This window comes from Octopus bimaculoides, chromosome 10 (genome assembly GCF_046866305.1).
Source record: "Octopus bimaculoides isolate indiv1 chromosome 10, ASM4686630v1, whole genome shotgun sequence".
NCBI classification, from domain to species: Eukaryota; Metazoa; Mollusca; class Cephalopoda; order Octopoda; family Octopodidae; genus Octopus; species Octopus bimaculoides.
The window spans coordinates 4562148-4576807 of record NC_142937.1 but is presented as its reverse complement, the minus strand read 5'-3'; the positions used below and the strand labels follow the sequence as shown (position 1 = coordinate 4576807).

General features: G+C 32.4%; 1 protein-coding gene across 50 annotated transcripts in view; it reads left to right on the top strand.

Annotated features, from left to right (window-relative positions):
- The window catches only part of LOC106869047 (MAGUK p55 subfamily member 7), an 850742-nt gene that overhangs the window by 655213 nt on the left and 180869 nt on the right, over positions 1-14660 (top strand). For 44 of the 50 annotated variants that reach the window (XM_089358333.1, XM_089358318.1, XM_089358312.1 and 41 more), the window contains one exon: positions 404-535. The exons of the other annotated variants lie outside the window; for them this stretch is intronic. In XM_089358333.1, the coding sequence (XP_089214459.1) occupies positions 404-535 (132 nt within the window). The remainder of the gene's footprint in view (positions 1-403; positions 536-14660) is intronic. 50 annotated transcript variants of the gene reach the window in all.

The following is a 14660-nucleotide window of genomic DNA, read 5'->3' as shown; positions in this document are numbered from 1 at the left end:
GATGAGAAACATTTACCAAGTTATTTAATTACTTAATGGTCTAGTTGATAATAAAACACTTGAAATTAAGCATAATAAAAATTTGTCTTAATGAAACTTTGATTAGCTCAAGTATTTCTCTCATTAAATATTCTATAGCAGATAATCTGTCAGAAAACAACTATCTTATAGATGAAATTTTAAATGTGTGTGTTTGTGTGGCAGGGAGGACAATTACTGCTTCTTGTGTTATAAAAGTTGTTGTGTGATTAATTTGCTGATTAAGTAGTACAAGTTTCAGATTTCAGTCTTGGTGTTATTGTTTTACAAAGAAGAAAGAAAAGTTATGTCTAATAATACTTTAGTTAAACTTCGAAATAGAAATTATAAAATTCATCTTATATAATATTTTTTTTTCTTTTAGGCCCTCCTTTACACCCATGATAAGGTGGCCTGTCGTGACTATGAACCAAGGATGTTCTCTGTGTCACATGATGTTAGTGATGCTGAAGAGCCTGTCAAGATTGTAAGGATTATTAAAAATGAAGAGCCTCTGGTAAGATGCTATTTATAATATTCTTTTTAGCCTACAAAATCTTTTAATTATGGTTGTGTTTTAATATTAGACATTAAATAAGGCAGTGAGCTTACAGAATGATTAGCATGCTGAGTGAAATGTTTAGCAGCATTTCGTCTGTCTTTAAGTTCTGAGTTCAAATTCAGCCAAGGTCGACTTTGCATTTTATCCTTTTGGTGTCAATAAAATAAGTACCAGTTGAGCGCTGGGGTTGATGTAATCAGGTCTTCCCCTACCCCGACATTGCTGGCCTTGTACCAAAAATTTGAACTCAATATGAGACAATATATAAGGTGGTGAGCTGGAAGAATCAGCTGGGTGAAATGCTTAGCAGCATTTCATCTGTCTTTAAGTTCTGAGTTCAAATTCCACCAAGGTCAGTTTTGCTTTTGAGCCTTTCAGGGTCGATAAAATAAGTACCAGTTGAGTCAATGTAATTGACTTACTACCCCACAAAACTTGCTGGCTTTGTACCAAAATTTAAAACCAGTATTTGACATTATAATGACCAATTTAAAACATAAATATGAAACAAGTCTCCTGATGAAACTCAAACCACATATCATTTACATCAAAATGTGAGCAGTTAATTAATTACATACATACAACTTTTATGGTAAATAGCATTACTTCTGAATAGCCTGGGTTAAACATTTGCATGGATTTATAGAATAGCTGTTTCTCTAACAGATTAATCTTGTCATTTGTTTTCAACTTTTATTAAAATATGTAAATGATTAATAAAAAAATTATTCCTTCCTTCTCAAAAATATGATTAATAAAAAAATTAATTTCTTCCTTTTCAACAAGCATGAAATGAATCTGGATGAAGTTGGCATATTTTCTTTTTAACATTTTTTTTTTTTTGGAATGATGGGTTGAACAAGGAAAATTTCACATGACACTGCATTATTTTAATTTTTCTTTTATGTGCTCTCAATGTAATCCCTAAGTATTCACATTTGTTTTCTTCCTTCCTCTAACATTTCAGTTCCCTGAGCATTACCATCCAACAATCATTCTTAGGGAAATAATAAACATTGCATTTTTTTTCTGATATTTTTACTAATATCTATAGTGTGTATTGTTTTTTTCTCTTGTATTTTGGTGTCTTTTCCTCATCCTCCACTTTCATGCACAGGATTTCTTCAGGTGTTGGGTTTGGACAACTTTTTGTATAGATTTTACTTCATCAATAAATATTCGAAGCCAAAGAGAATCTGTGAACCCTTCAGTGCATTTTATTTATTAACAATGTCATCAGAAACATAACTTTAACTGTCCAGTATTTAAATATATATATATATATATATATATATATATATATATATATATATATATATATATATGCATATATATATAAGTATGCATGTATACATATATGCATATATATATATATATGTTTGTATATATGCACATATATATATATATATATCCATATATATATACATATATATATATATATGCATGTATGTGTATTTTTATATGTATGCATGTATATATGTATATGTATGTTTATATGTATATATATTTATGTGTGTGAATGTATGTGTGTGTGTTTATTTTTATATATATATATATATATATATATAGAAGAGAGAGAAAAAGAGAGATACATGTGTGTGCATGCATGTGTCTGGATACATAAGTATATATTTTGACTAGCCATAGGATAAAGTTTCTATGAATAATTTCAAGAGCTAATTAGCTTCTTTATTTTACAGAAAAACTAAATAAGTTTAAAACATATTAATACTTTATAAAAATGAAATATGCTTTCACATATTGAACATTTTGATAATCAAGCTGTGTTACCTTCCATATAATTTTAATTATAATTGGTTGTTTTTTTTTTCATCTATTTGCTGTTTTTTTTTTTTCTGCCTTGATTATTAGAATTCTTGCATCAATAATATTCTTTCCTATAATTGTATATTAATTAGCTTTTACAATACTTTCTTTTGACTAGTTCACTTTTCCTATCCCAATCTTATGAATTATGGCTGGCCTTAAACATTAAAATCAATAAAACTAGTTGGCATTTTGGTACACATTTTATTATGACATCTCTGTAAAATTTTGACAAGTATGACTTATGTAAGAGTTGCAAGTATGAAGAAATCATATGTTAAAATTTTTTGTTCTTTTATAATCCCATAAAATAGTATTACCACAGAAAGAATTTAGTTCTAGTGATGAAAGTATATTTAATGTTTTAATATTTTATCAATTTTTTTTAAAGATATTTACTATTTTCTAAAGCTGGCTTTATTGCTTTTCCTTCTTTTAGATTATATTTAATTTTTGAAACCCATATCAGCAGATATAAATAATGTGAAAAGAGAATATGGAGAAATTACATCCGTTGGCAATAAGAACACTTTATTTCAAAATATTTTATATTTTATAGGTTACCTTAAAAATACACAATATTGTATATTTTATATGATGTTGTCCTTCCCATAAAATTTAATGTAAAAACAAGACACCTGAACTTTTAGAGTATTAAGAATTGAAATTTTTATTCTGATAATGATAACAATATTTTGCACACATTCATAAGTTGAGTTGATTGAGATTATTTTAAACTTCTATAAATATTTGTTATTTCATGAGGATGTGAGATTTCATTGTATAGCAAAACCATAAAATATATCTTTAAAATATCTTGGTTCCACATTATAGCAAGTATGTTATTTTACAAAAATATATCATTCCTCAAATATTTCTGGAAAACAATGTAAAAGAAAAAAAGGTTGTTTAACAAAATATTTTGATGCAAAAAAAAGAACAAATTCTGCCACTTTATATAATCTTATTTATGAAACCTGTTACCATGTCTCAAAATAAAGATGAAAATTATAATAAAAATAGAAAATCAACAAAAAAATGTCTTCCATGAAACCATATCAGCTTTCATTTTGATAGGATGAATTAAAGCCATACAACTTTTTTCTTTTACCCTTTATTATTTATGCAAAAGTCCCTGATGTGGCTTGATTGGAAAAAAATCATTGAATTTAAATATTTGTAAAGATGGCATTTGGATTAATTTTGAATCAAAATAACTAAGACCATTAAGATTCTGTTATGTCAGGGTAACTAAAATAAATTTCCACCATTTTTGATTAAGACAAATGCAAATAAGTTGTTTTATTTTTTTTCATTTATTTATTTATTTTTCATTACTTCATTAATCACATTTCTATTAAAGCTTATTAGCAATTTGCTGAATTCTATTCTGACATGCAATTGACTTTCTGACATCGCTAATTATAAAATAAAAGCTTTATTAGAATGTTTCTTGTGGTTTATTTATACCATATCTAAGCTAAATGCAATGGAATTTTCTGAAACAAATTTTGCTGTCAAAATATAAACATGATTTATATTTGATGCTGTTTATATATTAAGATTTATGTATTGTTTGGGGAAGAGGTATTTTTGTTTTTGTTTGTTTATTTTTTGTTTATTTTATAAAATCTTGCTACTTCATTTAGAAAAGTAAACCACTAAAGATTAGAAGCAAACTTCCATTGCAAACTAGACAGAGGAAGATCAGAAATTGTAACACACCAAATTAAATATCTTGGAATATTTAGTTGCTTCACTTTACATTTTGATTTCACATACAACCAGTGTCAGCTATTTTCCATTTCCCTTGGGTCAATAAATGCTTGTTATGTGCAGTGTTGATTCAGTTAATTACATTGCCAAGAAGTTTTTTGTCCTCCACCATTGCCAAGAAGATTTTTGTCCTGTATTTTTTTTCAAAATACAGATTTAATAAAACATGGTATGTTTAATTTTGAAGAAAATGTTTATTTTTATCTTACTTATCTTTGAATCAGAAGCTATAATATACTGTCTATAGTAAAAATTATTATAAATTGTTGAAATGCCATGGTTTCAAACAGTGTTCCTTTGGTTGTAGAACCTTCAACAAATATATATTTATATTGCAAATTTATGTGAGTGAAGTTGAAAAAGTTCTAAACAGTTCATTGTTAATTCAAACTAATTTTTGAAAAAAAAAAAAAGAAAGAAAAAAGGCAGAAACCAGGAAATTACATTTGTCAAATTTAGTTAAGTCAATATACAGTTGGGAGATTTTTTTCTAATTTCCAAAGATTTTCGTTGATATATTTCTGGTGGCAAGAAACAACAGTCTCGTGAAAATATACTTAAAACATTGTAATTTCACCATATACAAGGTGGTATAAAAAGGTCCCTGGACTAGTTATGTTTAATAAAAAAATAACTTATTTCCGAAGTTAACATCATCTCCTTTGAAGTAGTCACCTTTTGCAACAATACACCTGTCCCACTTCTGGAATTCGGCCTGGAAGTTGTTTTCCATAAATAAGTTGATGACCCTCTGTAATTAGCTTTGGATCATGACAATTGAGTTAAAACAGCGACCTTTGAGCTGCATTTTTATCTTGGGGAAGAGATGGAAGATGGCAGGTGCTATATCTGGTGAATAGGGTGGGTGTGGAAGCATTACAAGTGAGGAGGGCTCAGTGAAGAATCCAATTCTTCATGCTCCACAGATCTGGTTGCTTTCACCAAATGTCCTCCCTCAAACACTTCAAAGCATCACAGTAGAACTCTTGACTGATGGTCTAGCCCTGGGGCACAAATTCTTAATGCACACTGCCACATTTCTGAGGGTGACACTCGTGGAAGATCTTCCAGATTGCACATCATCTTCCAGAGATGTTCTTCTGCTTTTGAAGCACATATGCCACTCTAAGCATTGCATACAACTCATTGCCCCATCGCCCATAAGCTTGCTGAAGCATGCTCAATGTCTTTTGAAGTTTAAAGCAAAATTTCTTGTTGGCTTGACCATGACAAAATCACAGGCTACAGCATACCTGTGATCACAAAAACACAAATTTCACAACTTGCAAAGTAAACACAGTGATGTCACTTGGCACACTGCCTCATGAAGATCACTGCTCGTTTGCACTGCACACACAATCATCTGCTGCCATCTGTTAGTGTGCTACAGAACTAGTCCAAGAACTTTTTGATACCACCTTGTAGATTTTCTGAAGATTTTCCTTCAAACCAATTAAGAAAATGTACATCAACATATTTTGTCAACATATATAATAGAGATTATTCCCTGCTATTATTTAGTAGCCACTGACAAATTCAAGAAAGTTAACAGAACTACCCAAGTGCACTCTAATGCTGGATTAAGACCCATAGAGGCCCTAACCACTTAAAAGATTTTGCTGTCCCCATATATATATATAATTCAAAATATAAACAATAATAAACCATAAAATAAAATTTCATTTGTGAAAATGAACGCAAAACTAATAGTAAAATGAAAAATAACGTTTATTTTTCATATACTTCAACTATTTATAGTTGCTAAATTTTCTCTGACTTTTTTTAATCAGAAAGTCTTTGATCAGATCCTCACTGTGATACCATAAACACTTCAAAATTATATTTCCAATCCTATAAACCACACTGAATATTATTTTAGTATGTTTAAAGGGATTTCATTTGTACCATAAACTATTTATCATTTCTGTAGTTTCCCCACTCCCTTGATGCCTTAAGAACATGCTCAATTTGTTTAATGGTTAATCCAGCACTAGTATACTCATGCTTTAATAGAAAGACCATTCAAAGAATAGTTCAAGTACCACATTGATCAGCCTACATTAATTACCTGCAAAACAGTGCCTATAACTCTAAACCCCAAATAAAATGCTCTTAGTTCCTTTGCATTGGAGAATAGTAATCCAAAACCTCTGTTAGATTAGCAAACAGAGCAGTAACTACAAATGTTTCACCGTTGTCATTACCATTGCTATATTTTCATTAATATTTATCTTATTCTAAGATATTTAACCATTTGAAAATGCAAATACTTTCCATTTTAATCATATTCATAATTGGAAAACTGTCACAACATATAAATATGTTTACAATCAAATATGGTGGCAAATGAATAATTTTTGTTTTCATTGTCTTCACAAATTTTAAATTGTTAACTTGTCAGTAATGGAATTGAATAACTTTGATAAAAAAATAAATTCTAAGAAAAATTAAAATCTTCTATAAAGTATGATAACAATATGAAATATTTCTTTCTTGTCAACAGTAGTTAATTACTCAAATCAATTAAATAATCTTTTCTTAAATCATTTAAGTTTTTCAAAGTTCTTCTTTTGAGATATTTTTATAAATTTTACAACCTTTTATATACCAAGATGAGTTTATTCTTTCTGCTAAAATACAAAACCACTAAGTAATTAATATGTGCCATTTATAGAATCTTTATATTGTTACTCCCCCCTGCTAGAAATAACAACCAAATCTGCCTTAAATCACACTCCACTGTCTTAATTCAGGAATGACACATTAAATAATCTATATCAAGATTTCCCCTTAAAAAGAAAGAATGATTGCAGGTAAACGCTTTTAATCAGAAGTGTTTATTCACTCAAAGTTGAATAATTACTAAATGATAATAATGTATCCCCAATTCTGGATAAACATCATTGAAATTATTAATAATGATGAAGTTTACTTCACCAATCGCCTGGCTTTACTTTTCCAATCAATAATAGCAATGACAGGGTCAGAGCTAAATATTAACTCATTAAGCAGATTGGACACCCAGGTGATCACTTAACAAATGTGCGAATATGTTGTTTTTCTGGATAATTAACGAGTTGTTACTATTTAGCTACACATCAATCTTGACCTATGATCAGTGCATTCTTGCAGCGATCACCCCTCTTTTTATTTCCAGACGTACTATGTCAACAACTACATTATTTATTTCATATCATAATTTGTAAGTTATAACTTTATTATCTTGTATCTTTTACCTGTTTCAGTGATTAGGCTTTCTGCAATGCTGGGGCACTGCCCTGAAGGGTTTAGTAAAACAAATTGACACTAGTATATTTTTTTTTTAAAGTCTGGTATTTGTTTTATCAGTCTCTTTTTGCCAAACTGCAAAGCTATTGGGATGTAAACAAATCAACACTGCTTGTCATGTAGTGGTGAGGACGAACACAATGCACAATACACACACACATACTGAAACATGAAATTAATGAATGTAGAATATAATTATGCTTATTATAACTAATAAAATATTTCACATAGTATAAGAGAAGTGAGTTAAAAATTGTCTGGTATGTTCCATGGCACCTTATTGTTATGTACTTGCTTCCCTTCAACTTTAGAACCAGGCTACACTACTGTATAGAATAGATTTTAATATGTAAAATGACCTTTTTTGAATAATATAACAAGCATTTATAAGATAAAAAGCAAGGCTTAAAATTTATTAATCAAGAAATCAAAGTGTTAGCAGCAAAGCTAGAAGCAGATGATAACAAAGAATGTCTGACATCTCAGTTCCTTTTAAAACATGCAAAAATCACAAATTAAGTTTTGAAAGTTAACCCTTTTATATTACTAACCCAGCCAAGCCAGAGTTAAACAGAGTTAGCAAGAGTATATTAGGAGAAATAATTTTCAGTGTAAAAGTAGTTTCTTCCTTAAAGTTATCATACAAGTGTAGGAGTGGCTGTGTGGTAAGTAGCTTGCTTATGAACCACATGGTTCCGGGTTCAGTCCCACTGTGTGGCACTTTGGGCAAGTGTCTTCTACTATAGCCTTGGGCTGACCAAAGCCTTGTGAGTGGATTTGGTAGACGGAAACTGAAAGAAGACCGTCGTATATATGTATATATATATGTGTGTGTGTTTGTGTGTCCGTGTTTGTCCCCCCCCCCCCCCCAACATCGCTTGACAACCGATGCTGGTGTGCTTACGTCCCTGTAGCTTAGCAGTTCGGCAAAAGAGACCGATTGAATAAGTACTAGGCTTCCAAAGAATAAGTCCTGGGGTCGATTTGCTCGACTAAAGGTGGTGCTCCAGCATGGCCACAGTCAAATGACTGAAACAAGTAAAAGAGTATACACTACATCGGAAGTGATAGAAAGGTTTTGCAGGATAGAATAGAAGGAAAATTATAAGTTCATACAGCTCAATGTAGCAAAACTTTAATAGTTTAATAGCCAAATGTTTGTTAATGGAGGCCCTTGATTTTGAAAAAGCAACAACTGATATTTGTAAGTCAGACATAAAATGCTTACAAATGCCAGAAAATCACAGAAACATGGGTTAGGAAAAATGGAGACAAAATATTCAGTGTATCGATATGAGCATATGATAGTACACAGTGAAACTGGAAATGGAGTGTAGGTTATATCTGTCTATTTCTATTTAAAAAGTATACCAGTGATTAGATTTAAGGAAAATGTGATTAAATTATTTCAGGGAATAGAACTTGGCATTAGTGTAGATAATCTTATTGTCTTAATTTTCTTGATGCAGCCTTGTGACCAGACAACTAGTTTTTTAGACAGCACCACAAACTGAACCAGAAATTTGTATACGTATGTAGGAGGTCAAATTGCCTGCTGAGTATTTAAAGGTACTTAGTCCCACTGTTAGGGATTGGATGGCCTCAATATCTTCTAGTGAAAATGTGTTTAAGTGGGAAGCTGGACATTATAAATGAAATATTCAGAATTAGTGGATTTTCCAGGAAAAGAAAAAAAAATTTATGATAAATCACAGTATTTAATCTAGCAATGAGAACTTATATAACTAGGGAATTCATTAATTTAGTAGATTACTATTTTCTGTTGAGATATAAATATTGTAAGATATTAGGTAGAAACTGTGTTACGGTCAGCTATTTAGTTTGTAAGATTTTAGGTTGCTATACCAGAACATATGATGTTGCATGGCTGAATGAAAAAAATGGACAAGTGTCTAATCAGTATGAATCAGCCAACTGCTGAAATCATGAAGATTGGCCACTCTATAGTAATTGCTTGACAAAGTTAGTAGTATATAGTGTTAAAGTTGAAATCAATAGCAGCAAGGAACCAAAGCATATATTGACATATATATTGACAAAGTATATACTGACATTTAAAACTCAAATTTGTAAGCATAAACATTTGTTTGTCAATCCTAACAAAGAGGAGCAACAACTTTGTCAAAATTGTTATGGTTTTTATGAGACAAGTCCCTATGAATTCAAAATTACTTGATTAGTTATGGTTATAGTGCAAGCATACAGAAATAATAGCTTCAGATCAGAAATGTGGTGTGACCTTTGAACAAGAAAATAAAAATTTTGTTCCAAAATCGAAATGGTTTGAGCAAAAGAAGATGATTGTTGGCCTCTTGTATATATGAAAGGAAATTTTTTTTGTTTTTTGTATAATTACAAGCCTCCTTGCTTTACAATTTAATACAGCAGTAAAACATTTACTTCAAAGCAACAATTCTACATGTAACGATAAATAAAAGCTGTGAAGGTCTTTAGATGATATTGTATAACCGCAATAGCAAGAAAGAAGATTGAAAACCTGTTCTTGAAAGAGCTCACAGGACTTTTTAAGCATATACAAATAAGTGATTTGCTGGCATGCTTTCATATAATATATGAAAATATATACAAAGGTCCAATGATTTAAGTGGCAACCGGATTAAGTTATCAGCTGAAAGAGCAGTGATGCAAAACTCAAAATACTGGCATTTTTGAGCCACTCAGTTAAAATTCATGTAAGGATACTTCACATATTGAGGTCTATAATTTATTGCTACTAACAAGCTAAAGCCCAGTAACTGAAACAAAAAATAAAAGATATACACATACTTTCGCATGCATATACATGTAAATACATTCATAGTTAGATACATGCATGACAGGCTTCTACACAATTCCATTCTACCAGTTTCCAATCATAATGCATTGCTCAACCCAAAGCTTTGATAAAAGATACTTTTCAAAAGTGCCATACAGCAAGAAAAACCTGGATTCACATATTTCAGAGCAAACTCTTAATAACATATCTATCTTTGTTTCCCCCATATCCATTTTATTTCTGTTAGAAGTGTTTGGCTGTTATTTCTAGCAAATTGGGTTACTGTATAGAAGTTACCTTGTTGGTTCAGTAATCAGTTAGTAAACATACATGTTAAGCTGACATGAAATAATGGCTCACTTCAAAATTATAAATCTTTTCTTTTAACACAGGAAGAGAATGACATATTGACAGATTACAAGTCTTGTAATTTTATGGTGCATCATACTGGAGTTCTGTATGCAAATTAACTTCATATTGACAATAATGATAAAGCTATAGTAGAAGATATGTCTAGAGTAAATGAAACACACATATCTGTGTACTATTTATGTTAAATGTCTCTTAATGATAACATATATTAAGCTAATTAAATGTCTAAATGTCTAAGATGAATTATTCTTAATAGGATTATAATTTTTCAGAATATTAATCTCATCTTTAAAAATTATATTATATATTTATCTACATATACAAACACACACACAAACACACATGTATATATACTTTATTAAAAAAGCTGGAAAAACATCACAAAAATTGTTTTTGTGATTTTTATATATTTATAAATTTTATATCTATACAACATTTGGCTTTTTTTTTTTTAATATTCATGTCAGAAGGGAAGAAAGTTGTCATGAACCTTTAAAGATGCAAACCACAACCTTTATTGTATCACGGACCAGTTTTATCATCATCGTTTAATACCCGTTTTCCATGCTGTCATGGGTTGGACGGTTTGACTGGGGACTGGCAAGCCAGGAAGCTGCAGCAGGCTCCAGTTTGATCTGGTAATGTTTCTACAGTTAGATGCCCTTCATAATGCCAACCACTCCAAGAGTGTAGTGGACGCTTTTTATGTGCCACTGGCATGGGAGCCAGTCAGGCGGCACTGGCATCATCCACATTCGGATGGTGCTTTTTACATGCTACCGGCACAGGAGCCAGTTGGGGCCAGAGGGTTGGCATCGACCACATTGGGATGGTGCTTCTTATGTGCCACTGGCACAGGGAGCCAGTCAGGTGGCACTGGCAATGATCCATGCATGAATGGTGCTTATTGCATGCCACCAGTATGGGATCCAGTCACAACTACAATTTCCATTTGATTGTGATTTGATTTGATTTTGATTTTGATTTACTTGACTCAGTAGGTCTCCTCAAGCATGGCATGTTGCCCGGTGATTCAAAGATACTTTTTAAATGGGTTGGTTATGAGATACTGGTGTTGTCTACAGATATGATCTCACTTTCCTTGCCGGGTCTTCTCAATCACAGCATATCTCTAGAGGTCTCAGTCTTCCATCATTGCCTCTATGAGGCCCAACATTCAAAGGTCATGCTTCACCTCATCCCATGTCTCCCTCTACCATGAGTTCCTTCCACTGTTAGGGTGTGACACTTCTTCACACCGCTCTCCTCGTCCATACGTAGCACATGACCATACCAGTGCAATCATCTCTCTTGCACACCACATCTGATACTTCTTATGTTCGACATTTCTCTCAGGGCGCTTACACTCTGTCATGTGTGCACACTGACATTACACATTCAGCGGATCATACTAGCTTCATTTCTTTCAAGCCTACGCATGTCTTCAGCAGTCACAGCCCATATTTCACTGCCATGTAGCATGGTAGATCACACACAGGCATCATATAATCTACCTTTCACTCTGAGCGAGAGGCCCTTTGTCACCAGTAGAGGTAGGAGCTTTCTGAACTTTGCCCAGGCTATTCTTATTCTAGTGGCAATGCTCTCTGAGCATCCACATCCAATACAGACTTGGTTATCTAGATGGCGGAAGCTATCAACTACTTCTAGTTTCTTCCCCTAGCATGTGATGGAATCAGTTTTCTGAGAATCTGCAGTGTTTATTGCCCCTGCGCCTCACACAAAAGCTATCTTCCCGATTAACCTTCCTTTGATGTTGCTGCACCTCTTATGCATCCATAGCTTACACTGGATACATCTTATGGAATTTCTACCTACACCTTTTCTACAGATCAAGCAGGGTCATCTATCTGAAGGGGCTTGTGATGTGTTTGCCTTCCTACTTACGAGGACTTTGGTTTTGCAACCATCAGTCTAAGGCCCTTCAATTCTAAACCTTGCTTCCACACCTGAAATTTCTTCTCTTGTTCTGGTAGGGATTCCACTATGAGAGAAAGGTCATCAGCATAGAGGAGCTCCCAGGGTCAACCTATGATGAATAAGAAGGGGCTGAGGGCTGATCTTTGGTGAACCCCTACTTCTACCCGGAATTCTTCACTATACTCATGGCCGACCCATACCTTACTAACAGCATCCCTGTACAGGGCCTGTACAGCTCTTATTAACCGCTCATCAATTCCCAGTTTCCATATCACCCACCAGATAAGGGATCAGGGGACCTTGTCAAAGGCTTTCTCCAAGTCAACAAAGCCAAGAATAGGGGTTTATCTTTTTCCTCACCAATTACTATTAATACTTATGTAAGAAAATTTTTCTGTGGACCAAGGAATTATATGCATAACAAAACCCAATAAAGTGCATAATATAGAATTTAATTATTACATATATTATTACATATATTATTACATATATTATTACATATATTATTACATATATTATTACATACATAAGGCAAAAATATGCTGCAGACTGTGATAGTCAATGGAATAGAACTAAAATTTAGAAAAGTATTCTTTCTGTGCAGTCCAATACTAAATGATCCATGGCCCACTACTGGCCCGTGGCCTGGTGGTTGGGGGCTCCTGCTTTACATAGTCTCCAAGATTGGTGTGAGTAAAGTACTCTCAAACTGGATACCTTGCCCAAGCGCTTACAAGATATTAAATTCCACAAAAGGCACTCAAGAGCCAGGTGATGGTATTACACTGAGTGATAAAGTCTGCAAACCAAGTAGACCATAGCAGAATTTGAACTCTGAATACAAAGATTCAGAATAAATACCACAAGACATCTGGTCCAGCACTCTTCCAGTTCAACCATCCACTACTCTGGATTAGTACTTAGTTTTACTGACCCTGAAAAGAAGAAATGCAATGTTGACCTCTGTGGAATTTGTTGTCAGGGAACATAGTCAGAACAAGTACTATGAGGCATTCTACCCAACGCTTTAATGACTCTCAATTTGCCATCCTAGTTCCTGGTTTGATTTGATCACTGATAGCTTTCAGTGTCTTCTTTTATGGATGTGTACATAGCAACAGATTAGATTCAAGCTCAGAACAGGCTGTTGTCATGCATACAAGTGGACAAAAGAGCATTATTGTTAGTTTAGAAATAAAATGTTTCAAATAAGAGTCTAATCTAACAGAATTTACGTATACAAAGATAAGACACTTGATCGTGAGCTGAGATCTAATTTAAATGTTAGATTTAGATATTTAAAAATTGTTTTATCTCTAATGGTGAGGTCAATGATACAAAACATTACATTTTTATACATTAAACTATTTGAAAATTAATAATTTTCAATGATTAATAATGGTCTAATTCAGTGATTCTTAAGTTTTTTAAATCTAATACCGCCTGCTTCTGCATATCATTTCCTGTACCCACTAACATATATCACTAGCAGTCTATTCAGTTTCTCAATATGATATATGATAGTAAGATAAATTTCAAAGGAGTATTTTATTTAATGCCCTTTAAGAATAATAATATTCCTCGCCATTTTAAGGATGACTGATTTAAGGGGATATCTTGTTCTTGCTTTTTTCTTCATTACATCTGCAAAATCTTTCATTGGCTTCAGTGATGCAGTTTTTCAATCACCTGATCTATTCATTGTTCATTGTGCATGCAGCTGGGTATTCAATAAATAAATAGACCCTTAACTTTATCCTCTTACAGAGTTGGTGTAACACAGTGAATGACACTGGTGGTCCTTTGAATTGCAGTTCATTTGAAGGGCATTCACACACTGCTCCCCATTGTCCCAATCTCTACTCAATACTATGCTAGAAAATACTTGCCCAGGATGCAATGAAATTTAACCGAGGACCTTGTGATTGTGAGATCAACTTAGCTATTCAAACATGCTGAGTGTTTAAGAATATGTACACAAACATATATGCGCACACATGAATCAGTAGATAGTATTTTTTATGTTTATATAAGCAGCTCATTTAAGCAGAAGTTGGGTACCTTTTACAAGACCAAACT